This window comes from Chlamydotis macqueenii, chromosome 2 (genome assembly GCF_036417535.1).
Source record: "Chlamydotis macqueenii isolate bChlMac1 chromosome 2, bChlMac1.mat, whole genome shotgun sequence".
In the NCBI taxonomy this organism is placed as follows: domain Eukaryota; kingdom Metazoa; phylum Chordata; class Aves; order Otidiformes; family Otididae; genus Chlamydotis; species Chlamydotis macqueenii.
The window spans coordinates 44,473,851-44,486,239 of record NC_141557.1 but is presented as its reverse complement, the minus strand read 5'-3'; the positions used below and the strand labels follow the sequence as shown (position 1 = coordinate 44,486,239).

Below are 12,389 nucleotides of genomic sequence, written 5' to 3'. Positions count from 1 at the left end.
CCGCAACGGAGCGCTCACCCCGGCGGGACTCGGTCGGGAAGTCGCAGCCCTTCTCCACGGGCGGGAGCTCGGCCTACAAACCAGATCCCAGGAACCTTGCGCCAGCAGGGTCGTCGTTGTCCTCCCTCTCCCCACCCCCCGCCCCGAAATCCCAGGCGACCCCGACCTCCGGCCGCTCGGCGAGCTCCCCGCCCCCGTCGGCGCGCTGTCCGCTGGCGCTCGCCCGGCTCCGTGGTGCGAGTGGCCGCCGCGGGGATGACGCAGGCGGCGGGCGGGCGGACGGGAGGGAGGGAGGAGCCCGTGATGGCCGGGGCCGCCGCGGTCGCGCTGTCCGTCTCCGCGCTGCCGGCCGCCGCCACCGCCGTCGCCCCTCCGCTGCCAGCTCCCGGCCGCCGCGCCGCTGCCATGGAGGAGGAGGAGACCTCCAGCGAAGGGTGAGTGGAGCCGGTCCCGGGGCGGCCCCGGTTCCCCTCGCAGGTGTCCTCGGCAGCGGGGCGGGCGGGCATGGCGTCGCCTGTTGGGCCGTTCTCTGCCGGCACGGGCTTTGCGTGCTCACCTCCTCCCGCCCCGGCGTGTCTGTCCGCGGCCGGTACGGGCAGGTACGCTGCTGGCAGTCCGGCGGTGGGGGCTGGAGGCCGGGGTGGGCTCCTTCCTCCCCGAGCGGCCCGGCGGGGTGTCCCGTCCCCCCCCACCGCCGCCTACCCCTGGGCGCTCCTGCGGCGCCTCTCCGGTGCTCTCGTTGCGGGCGGGCTGCCTGCCTGCCATTTTTTTTTTTTTTTTTTTTTTTGGGGCTGCCGCCTTCCTGCTACGGCTTCCTCTTGTTCGTAGAGAAACGTCCTCGCACAGGCAGGCTCCGGGGAGATTTTACCACCAGCTCCGTGCAAGCCCCGTGCCCCTGCTGCTTCACCCTCTGCATACGAGCTCCGTAGCTCCCGGCGCAGCTGTTGCAATGGCACACCCGTCTACTTGTGTATATATTCGCTCCCTTCTTTGCTTTGCATGTGTACACACTCGTGTTGTCATCCACCCTTCCTTTGCAGGCCAGAGCCCGGTGTGCACGCGTCTGTATATACTGCTGCCCCATGCTTTTGTTGTGCCTTTGCAACTTTACCTGTACAACTATCCTGTCTTCTCATTCCGTCTGTTCTGTAAGTTCACTTGTCAGCCTCTCTGCCACTGTGTCATTGTTTTTCTGTGAAATGCTTGATGTGAGTAGGAAATGAGAGCACATCTTTAAATTACAAACATATATCCTGTTGCTCTAACTTTTCCCTTTTGTAGTACTCCATGCCTACCCTATCTCCAGCTGCTTCTGCTAACCTTTTCTTTCTTTTCGCTATCCCAAGGCATTCATGTCTACCGAAGTAACTCCTCTGGCATAAATTGTCTTGCCCCTCTTCGTAACAGATATCTAATCCTTGTTTGTAACTACTTACTCACACCCTTGATACAGGACTTCGTTATAGCTCTTCTTCCTGAAATGACGTAGTTCCACACAATATCTTTTGTCTGTGTACATTCAAATGGTTCCATAATAATCAAATTACTAATAAGTGCTCTGCTCTTTTGCCATCCACATGTTCTTTACTTGTGTATGCCTTCTCATACCTTGTCTTTCAGTGTATGTTTTGTTTCTCATTGTACACTTCAGCTTCCACTACAGACTGTTCTTATATCCTTCCGTTACCCTCACATGTTTTGTCTGCCCACCTTTATGCCACTATGGAACAATACAGTCATCCTATGTCTGAGTCTGTTTACCAAACATACTTAATAAGTCTGCTGGTCATTTATCTCCCAGTTTGTTCCATTGTATTTTATTTTTCTAATTCAAAAAATACTCTATCAGAAGTTATCTAGCTGTGCTCTAGTCATACATGTGCTTTATACACAGACGTGTAACTGTGCTTTGTATGCACTGTTTACATGAAATTTTCCTATTTCACCATCCTTTAAATATCAGGTGGTGTATCTCATTGCTGATTGCCTGGCCCTTAGAAGCTCATTTCTTGGCTTCTCCATCTCCCTTCTCTCATAATTAAGTATTGTGTTATTTTGAGAAATTCCACTTACCAGTCTTTAGTTACTTGCATTAAAATCATGCTGTGCATTCGTGACTTCATTATCAAGGATGTTATGATTTGTATGTTGTTGTGTTACTTGTCTGTTCTGCTGCCTTTCAAACTTGTTCTCTTTTTAGTCCTTTTCCCAACTTCTGGCTTTGGTATTTCATCTTACATACTTTGCTGCTCGGCCAGCTCAATCTGACCGGAACTGGACTATCCTTTTTTTCCAAACTACCTGTTAATGCCCTTATCACCGTATATACACAGCATTCCCTTTTAAGGTATAAACCTCAAAGGCTTCGCTTTCAAAGCACTGTGTAGTTTTGTCTACTCTGTAACTTTGTGCTCTCTGCCGTTCCTCAGACTTGAAATAGCTTTTGAAAATAATCATCCCCCTCACCCTGCCTTCTGCAACATTACCCATTTGAAACTACAGTCCCTTCACGTTCATAAAATACATGTCTTTTGTAAAGCCTCTTGTTGATGGTTGACGGGTTTTCTAAGTAAGAGTCTTAAAATAGCTCTGCCTCAACCTGTTTTGTTTGTATGTTCATCCAGCGCATTATCCTGAACTGTATTAGCTGTCTGGTTTGATCACACAGAGTGCTGAGTGCTGCTGAGACAGTGCCAAGCGCCCTCAACTTCAGCACCCTGTCAGGATTGCGGGATCGTAGGCTAAATTTTCAAAAGGATTATGACAAGTTCCTCACCATGGTTTACTTGACTGGATAGCTTTTAAAGGGAGTTGATTTTGGCTCAGACATTGTCCAAGTCTCACTTCTGAACAATCAGTCCATTTGATGTGAAATCTTTCAGAGTAAGCCCCCCCAGTTCACTAAAGACTTCTAAGAACAAAATCTCATCCTTCTTTTCCATGAATTCAGAAAGGGCATTAGCTTTGATGAAATGTTAGTGCTACAAGTTGATAATGTTTTATTGGTCTGTTTCTAACAATAGTCAAAATCAGCATTTCTTCATCTTTTGAAGTTGAGCAAAGCTCAATACCCAGAAGAAATTTTATAACAAGTGAAATACGTTAAATATTTTTTATTTTAAAACTCTGTGGTAGTGAGAAGGAGAGTTACAATATACCATCAAAACCCTAGATTAAATTATTAGTGAGAGGTGTATACAAAGAATAAATATGAAGTTTACTTTACCTGCTTTGGAAAAAAGTAGTGTGACTCAACTTGTTACGCAACACACTCAGTCTGTTGCAATCTGGTAACTGTGTAAAGCATGGTGAAAACAGAATAGCAGTAGCTCGATTACTTTCTAGAAGAGCTCAGCTGAAAAATACTCATGACAGTGTCCTAACTGTGAATGAGAAGATGAACTAAACAAATGTTTTGGTATTCGTCATGGAAGTGATTGGTTGGTTAACGTGTCATGTGCTAACGATTTCCAAACCTCTTCACAGCCTTGGACCTTCTCTGCATAAGTTTTAGGTGTAGACTTCTGCCTGTGAGGCAAATGGCCTAGCATGAGCCTTTTACCAGTGTTGAATTCACTTACACACACTCTGGATTCAGCAGGACTGCTTATGGCTTGTAATATAACTAGTAATAGCAGCTATTAATTGTGTATGTATATATATATGGAAAAAATCCCCAAAACAGAATGCCAGGTTTTTCCCCCCTCTGAGATAAGTGGAATACTTGTATTTAAAACAAAAATTCTAAGGAATCTGCATTGGCCTCTAAGTGGCCTGTAGTCTCCCAAAATGATGGCTTGGAGTAATAGGTAAAAGCATACACTGCAACACCAGTAATCACAATTATTTTTGTATTATCCTTCAAGCTTGTTTGTATTGCAGAATTCTTTTTGTAATTTGAAAGTGAGCTGTTTGATTAATAAAAGAGGAATATTTTTTTTTAGCCTTAATAGAGCCTATGTCTGCCTGTTAGTAGGACAGTTCACAGGGATATCATGGTGGTATGTTAAAGCATAATGCCATAGCATGAAGGAACACTCAACACAAAATTTTTTGCTTTTTACATCATCTGGGTTTTAAAGCAAATTGAGCAGGCAGACTGCTGAAAGCAGAATCCTGCTTACTTTTCTTTGTGAAAAGAGATTGTTTCTAAGGGCCTTTCCTATAGCATGAGTGACTGAGAACTGGTCTGGTAGCTACAGTTGCTTTTCTAAAGAGCAAATGAGTTGTAAGTGCAGTATGGTAAGTGTATGTAGGAAAACATTAAAGGACATTTCCTTCCTCTTTTCTGTTTTTGTCTTTTTCACTGGCAGGCTTGTGTCAGTCATAATGTGCGTAATGCCTTTTGCATTACATCCATGTGCTCATCCAAAACTGTATGTATGAGCAGGTTTTCAGGCATTTATGGGATTGTTTATAATGGTTTTCCTGTCCTCGTAAGAATTTGGGAAGGGAAGATCTGTGTTCTTCAGGAAGATCTCTCTTCTTCCCCAGAGCAGAGTCAAGGGAGAGAGGGAAAGATGGTAAGATATAATAGCGGCTACCTTCTCATTCCAGTGGCAGAAAAAGATGGTCATGGCCTTGTCCCTGGACAAGGATCTCATCTTAAATGCCCCCATGAGAGGCTTGATTAAACTCTGTAGGGAATAGAACAGTAATCTTCAGCTTTTCCAGGCTGGCAACCATAGGCAAACATTATGGAAAAAGACTTTTTTAAAAAAAAAAAAAAAAGAATTGCAGTGAGTATACAGAAGTAGATGGTGTGTTCAGCTCCTTATACTTGGTTTTGGCTACTCTTTGAATTCCCTTATTTATTAGATATTCCTTGACTCGTGTTTAGGACAGAGATTCAGTGAAGGGTTTTCTATTTGTTTTTTTTTTTTTTTTTTCATTTGCTTCATCCACTTCACAGTGTTCTTCCATGGTTTTATGTGATGTACTTACCTTTGTGAAGGGAATTTTTAGATTTCAGGTAGACCCATTTATACATTTACCTACCACCTTTCAGGCTCGCTCAGTTTAGCAGGAAATTACATGACAGGGCTGCTGGCAAGGAGTTGCTGAAGGGCCACAGCCTTGGTCGAGATCTGTTCATGAGGCGACAGTGAGGCCCCTGGACTGTCTTTCACAGTTTAAAAACAAAACAAGTAAAATTAGGGCATTCCATGCATTTTGTTTATAGTTTGAAAAACGTTTGTGATTTTTCAGATAATTCTTCAGTTTTTTGCAGTTCTTTAGAACTGGTTCCTAAGGGAGACTGCCTTAGGAAATACCATATAGAGGTTTGAGTACCACAGGTTGGACACGGCTAGGCTGAGAGGTTTTCTCCTCCATTCTTTCCGAAGCTTGCTCTTAGATAATAGGGGGAAAGTCCAGCTGATGTGCTCCAGCGAGGTGCAGAAGGTCTCTCCCTCTTTCCAACCAGGAGGGCATCCTCCTTTCCCGTAGCCTGTGGCAAAGCTGGTTTCCACCTTTGGTGAAGCAGCATTCAAGCACATGGTTTCCACTGCCACCGCTGGGCCTGCAGGTGATCCTAGTATTCGGGTGCTTAATCCTTTGTGTATGCAGTAAATGGACATAAGGTTTTACAGAAGCGGTCACGAGAAAACAGACACTTTCAGTGTCTGGCCTGAAGGTTTACTCTGCCTCCTGTAGAAGATCTAGCTCTTCTTCAGTGATTACCTGGCCAAGTCATCTACTGTGGCAGAAATCCTCCATAAAAAGAAATCTGACTGGATTTATCAGCCATTTGGCTCCAAGTCCTTAAAGAAAAGTAGGAGAAGCAGAAGGAGGAAGATAGTAATTATGTAGCAGCTTTTAATTTACGTTTAGGATGTTACTGACAGGGAGTAGGGCAGGTTGAAGAGGCAGCGTTAGAAAGTCTGCTACTAGTTGTGTGAGTCACATGGAAACTTACCAAGTGTCAAGCAAAGAGTACTACAAAAATTGCCAAAGTAGGATTAGGGTACCTGTGAGTGGAGGGGATGGTAGCATCAGTGGAAATTAAAGTGGAGTCATGAATCCAGAGGGGCAACTAGCTATGGGATTACTGCTGGGGTTGCCAAAGTGTTTGTGACCTATGGGTCATTGGAGAAATCAAGCTCCAGCCCGTATTGCATGCCTTTGGGTATATTTTAGGTTTGTTAGAGCCTGCTGCGGTGCTGGTAAGCCCAGCTAGAGACCTACCCCTCCAAAAAGGACAGTGTCTGTGCCGGAAGGATCTCCATGGTCTCTGACTTTCCCGAATATCAATGTGAAAATCTGAGCAACTTTTCCAGCTGATAAATTATTACAGCAGCTTTTCTTTTCCCTCTTATATAGTTGTTTATTAAGATTGTTTGTTGAGTAAATCGATTCTTCTGTTTTGTAACTTTTGAGTATTTACTTGCAACTCAGACTTTCTTTCAGGATAGATTTTTGTACAGAATTTGTGTTGACAGCCAGAGAGAAGAGGGCATGGGAGGAAAGGTGAGTGTCTGCATTTGCATTGGCTCTGACAGATCCAGATGAAAAGCTGAACAGCTGGAGAGAGGTCAGCGAAGAAAAGCTGTTTGTGAGCCAGCGAAGCTGTGTAAGGGAATGAGGTCAGTCTGGAATAAGGTTAAGAGGGTAAAAGAGAAGGGTTTTAAGGGTAAAGCCTTGAGTGACAAAAAGAAAACATGGTGAGGAGTGGCAAAGAAGGAAGGTGCTCTGAATGAGTTGTAATAGAAAAGTTGGGATCATACGGGACTACAGAAAGGAGGGAAAGATAATAGCTGTGAAAATGCATTCTGTAACAAAAGGTGCAAGAGCACCTGTTGCCATTGAGAATGTCCACTCATATGATGAAGTGAGGAAGAGAAATGTATTGCAGTGAGGAAAAAAAATTAGTTGAGTTAGTGCTAGCAAACTATTGTAGATTTTTTTTTTTTTTTCCTGATTACATTTAGTGTTATCCTGACCCTACAGGCTTATTAATTATATCATAGCTTTCCAAAAGGGAGCATTTGATGCAATGGCTTTTTAGACCTGTTTATCTTCTTACCTATTTCTAAGGCTACTTACACTTTCATGACATCTAAAGCATTTGTAATGTAGGCATGTACACAAAACAGTTTGTGAGGAAAAGTGTTGTGTACTCCATAGGTTTTCCAAGAAGTTGAAGTGAGGCTAGATAGCCCAAAACGTTGAATACTAGTTCTTGAAATTTGACATAGGTAACTGTTAGTCACTGGAGGTGACTATGCTAAGAGAACATGACATAGAAGCTGTTCTAATGGTCTGCAGTGAAATAACCCATCTTCAGTGTGTTTTCACACTCAAGCATGAGTGGGGTTTGCATATAGTGTGTTTGGAGCTAAGGGACATAATCACATGCTTTAAATAGTCTTTATCTGTGTTCTAACACATCTCTTTATGGAAAAATAAAAATATCTGTCTATTTAGGTTGTGATCTAAGTTGTGCATAATACAATGGAATATATGGAACATAAACAAAAGATAAGTGGGGTAAAGTGTGGCTGGGCAATGGTGCAGATTTATGAGAGGTGCCTGTTACATGTGTGTTTTGTTCTTGTCCTGTTTGGTGGAACTCAGGGACAGTCTGAAATGCAGGCCTCTGGCATGGGAGGTAGGAGAAGGCTGACAAGTAAGATTTAAGCAAGGTTGAGGTTATGCGGTGTCTGAAGGACAGGAGGAGTACATCAGTAGGTGCATGAGTAAAATGAAAGTAGTAGAAACTTATGTAACATCTGAAGGGCACCAAGCAGAAATTTTCATTTTCTTTGTTTCAATTATGCTTTTCTTCACCAGTTCTTAATGTGATGTGCAGTGTGTTGTTTGTAAAGACACTTAACAGCTGTGGCAATGCCAAGTTCTATCAGACATGAGTTTACTGTGGAGGAGGCAGAGCAGTGTAGGTCCTCAGTGGTACCTAACGTGTGTGTTACACACATGATTACAAGGTTGAGTAGTTTTAGTGGAACTGTACAGCTCCCTCATTTCCTTTTTTCTCCTCAGCACCTTTATCTCTGTATTCTTCCATACCTGGTCTGTGGCTGCTAATACAATTTTTCTCTAGATTGTGTTTGATTTTAGGTTTTAAATCACAAAATAGAACAATGAGTCCTTAGAAAAGATGGAAGGAAATAACAACAGGCTTGATTAGCTGGTAACTATTAGCAAGTAGTGGACTGTAATTTTTTTTTAGTGGAAATGCCTGTATGTTAGGGAGTATGTTGTAAGTTAGGGAGGAACAGTGTTTCTGAAAGCTTATTAGAATTAATTAGATCTCTGCTCTGGAGTAGATGTGTGGCCTGACTTTAACCTGACTGTGGAGAAGACTATGTGTGACACTTCAAAGGATAATAGGACACTGCCCTTGTTTGTGCATTTGGAGCCTGTATAGCAGTGAACAATAATAGGAATGAAAAATAGCTGTATGACCACACACGTTGTTTGGTGATTATTGCACACGTGCTTAATGGTTTCTCACACTGGGTGATAACACAACTACTGTGTAAGCAGTATGAGCGTTACAGATTGCAGGCTTGGGTGGCAGTGCATGGATAAACTTAATTCTTGTGGTACTTACTGAAAAAGCACATGCCAGTTAAAACTGTGCCTTGAAATGGGCACCTTTGGATACAGCTAGAAAGGGGATGAAAGAAATGACAAAAATATATAAAATGGATACATATGGATAAAAAAAAATGAAAGGCAATACTATGAGACAGAGAAGAAAATAGGGAGGGGGCCACAATGATGCAGTGTATACGGCAAGATGTACCTATAGCTGAGATTCAGCACGAGAAGGGGGAAAATCGTAGGTCCTTTCCACTGCCTGAATGTTCAGGTTGTTCAGATGAATTTAAATAACGTGTTAAACTCAGATATCACTAAAATAGACAGAAAATGTTCTTTGGTTATGGACTCACATTCATTATTTATATTCTCAGGTTAATTTTGATAAAGTGGTAGTCCTGTGTACCATTGCTAATACAAACAGAGACAGTAATAAAATTTGCTTCTGAATGTTTACGTTAGTTCTGATGTTGAATGTTCTAAATACAGAGTTCAAGATGCAGTAAGTACATGAGGAATGCATTGTATTTACCTCTGACCTAGTGTAGCAGCATTCTGCAATAACCCATTATGGGCTTTTTGTTGGAATGGGGGTAATATGCATTGCACTTCCTATAAATACTATGCAGAGGTTTTCAAAACATTCTATTTTAATGTTACTGAAGTATCCAAGAATTTCACAACATCTTATTGCATGGAACATCTTGGCTCAAAATTCATCTAAACAGAACTTTATAGGCAAGGTTATAATGTCATCTGGGGGAAAAAATGTTTTCCTTTTTAACCCATTCACAGCAATTTAATACTTTTTTATTACCTCATGGAAATGGTAAACAGACATTTGTTAAGGATTGAGGTTTTTTATTCCCATACCATATTCCTAACTCTTGCTTCTGAGTCTTGCTTTAGCATGCTGCTCAAGGTCTTTCCCTGAGGATTACGTCATTTGTGGTCTGTTCTCGCAATATTATTAATTTCTTCTCTTAATGTTTGTCTGCAACTGGCAGAGTCTAATTTTTGTGCTAGGAACATCTCATTCAAATTGTTGTTGTATTTACTACATCTGACTTCTGTACATGCAGAAGCTCTGCCCCTGGATGTACAGCCTTTGCAGTAACCACTATCGTATATAGATTGCATATGCTTGAATGCTGTATTCATTATTCTCAAAAACTAAAGCTCTGAAGAACATGCTGTACTTTAGGGACAGGAATGAAGGACTGCAAGGACTCCTGAAACTGGTTATGCTCTTAAAGTCATGAAACCATACCCTGAGCCTCGTTCCCAAGACATTCCTGCCCAGTTAAATCCATACCAGCAGAGGTCATGATGATATGTTACTGTCTGTCAGTGGCAGCTCTGACTTAAAGGCTTGCCATCCTCCACCTTGCTGCATTAGTCTCCTTTTTCCACCTTGTTAGCCCATAGGTCTGCTGGTTAACTGGCTTCTCAGTCAACTGGATCTCCCTAATTATCTGATTTAAAACTTAGTTTCTTCTAAAGCTGAGTCACTTCACAAATCTGACAGAGCAGCCACAGTAGTAGTTGAACTGGCAAAATGGAGGGAACAGTAAGCTTTTAGATCTGATCTGCTGGTAGTGATGATGGCCTGAGATTCAGGCATCACATCACCCAGTTTGCCACATACTGACACCAGCAGGAGTGAAAACACAGAAGTGAAGTGCTTCTCAGAGTTGGACTAACACGCATACTTCTGTTTTATCTGTTTTTATTATTTTTAAAATGAGAAATTTTAAAAATTGGCTTTCCTTAACAGACTAACATAGAATATCAACTACAGTCGACTTCTTCTGGCAAAGGTTTAAGTCCAATATGTATTTATTTGCTGCATCTTTTTCTCAATTTCATGCAGACTGTGTTGCTTTCACATGATAAACATTTTCCTAAACTTTACAAGTTTAATTAGGAAATTGGAGTCCTCTTTCATGCTGATCAGTAATACATTCTCTCATTACACTAGAACAGGTTGCCACACAGGAACAAGTTGCCCAGAGAGGTGGTGGATGCCCCATCCCTGGAAACATTCAAGGCCAGGCTGGATGAGGCTCTGAGCAACCTGATCTAGCCAGGGATGTCCCTGCTTCTTGCAGGGGGGTTGGACTAGATGACCTCTGAAGGTCCCTTCCAACTCTAACCATTCTATGATTTTCAATTAAATATGCTTTGTGTTGTAGTTTTTAACTTCATTTTGTAATTGAAAAATCTCACTGTTATATTCTTATTTATTCTTTGAACAGAAGGAGTATTCATATTGGTCCTTAAGGATGTATTTTATTTACTTAAAACTTTCTGCACCCCAACTTTCCCACTTATAGGAAGATTTCTGCTTTGCCTAAACTAGTATCAAGCTTCAATGTGTAATTTTCTTGGATTTTAAATGACAGTTGTTGAAATGCTAAAGAGACTGACTGCTAGCTTGTCTGAAACCATACAGAACTTGAATCCATTCATAAAATTAAATCCATAATGATTAAGTGACATCCTAGTTTTAGTGGTTCTACCTTGCGCATTTTAAATTTCTTATTACTATTAATCATTTAGTGTGTTACCAAACAGAAAAAAAAATATCAAATTTGATTCAGAGATATGCAGTTCCAATATGTAATAATTTTAAAACTTTCTTGAGTTGAAAATAGTTGCCACTTCTGTATTTCCTCAAGCTTACTTTTCCATTTACTGGAGTTTAGAAACGTGTTTTCTTGTTCTTTCACACACTAGTTTGAAATAGGCTTATTACTTTTTCCCCAAAGTATTTTTTTTGTTCCCCAGTGATTTGTTAAACAACCTACATTCAAGACAAGTTCTCTTGGGAGTAAATAGAGAAGAAGATGGAATTTGGATATAGTGAATGCTGAAAAGAAAACTATTATTTACTTAAATTATAGGGGATTTTTGTAATGGTAGTGTTGCTGGTAAATGTTAATAAAGAAGCATTAGTTCTTGCAATAGTCATGTTAACAGCACTCAGTATTCTGGTGTTGCAAGCCGTTAAATTAATGAAATGGGAAAGGAAAAGTGTGTTTAACTTAACTCTATCTTGGACATAATTAGCCAAATATAAACCTACTACTTCTTTCTGACATTTTGACACACAAGTCCTATTTGATTGTGTCATCCCTGACTGTTTCTTTTGCTTTTTATTGTTTCAGGTTATTAGCTGTAAACTTGACATTTAGTAACCAAGAACAGAAGTTGTTCTGAAACAGTTGTGATGTTGACAATGGAAGAAACAATATCCTACTTGCCTCTTAAGCTTTTTGTATACTACTGGTGCTGAGGAAAATGCAGAAAAATTCAGTAAATAGACTTATTTCTACTGTTCCTCTTAAAAAAAAGACAGAAAAGAGAAGCAGCTAATGAAAAGGGTAAAAGGGTTCTCTAGTTATTTCACTTAGGCATCCATCCATACAAAATCCTATGATAACTATAGAGTGTCCTTAGAGCATTATAGTAAAACAGTTTACTTTTAAAATTGGCACTTTGCCCTAAATTCACTGCCCCATTATGGAAACATTATGCTCCTTTTCATTCCTCCTGTTTTGACCATTCTTAGTATTTCTGTAACAGAGAGCTGAGGGAGATGCTTTTTCTTGCAGGTAGTTCTCCAATATTTTAATTACTGATCTCTTTTGAATGATTTTAAGCTTAATATGTCTTGTATGCCATGCATTTGTATAACTCTAATGTAAGGAAATTTTAAGTGTGAGAGAATGAGCTGTGTACGTACACTTATCTCCTAGATAGAGTTATAAGCAACTTGTACTGAACATTTGTTGAACATCGTTATGTGTTAGAGCTTCATGATT

At 41.1% G+C, this 12,389-nt stretch overlaps 1 protein-coding gene across 1 annotated transcript in view; it reads left to right on the top strand.

The window, feature by feature from the left end:
- The first annotated feature begins 311 nt into the window (after positions 1-311).
- The window catches only part of ABHD5 (abhydrolase domain containing 5, lysophosphatidic acid acyltransferase), a 29,801-nt gene continuing 17,723 nt past the window's right edge, over positions 312-12,389 (top strand). The window contains exon 1 of the mRNA XM_086742758.1: positions 312-434. Within this exon, the coding sequence (XP_086598884.1) occupies positions 406-434 (29 nt within the window). The 5' untranslated portion in view covers positions 312-405. The remainder of the gene's footprint in view (positions 435-12,389) is intronic.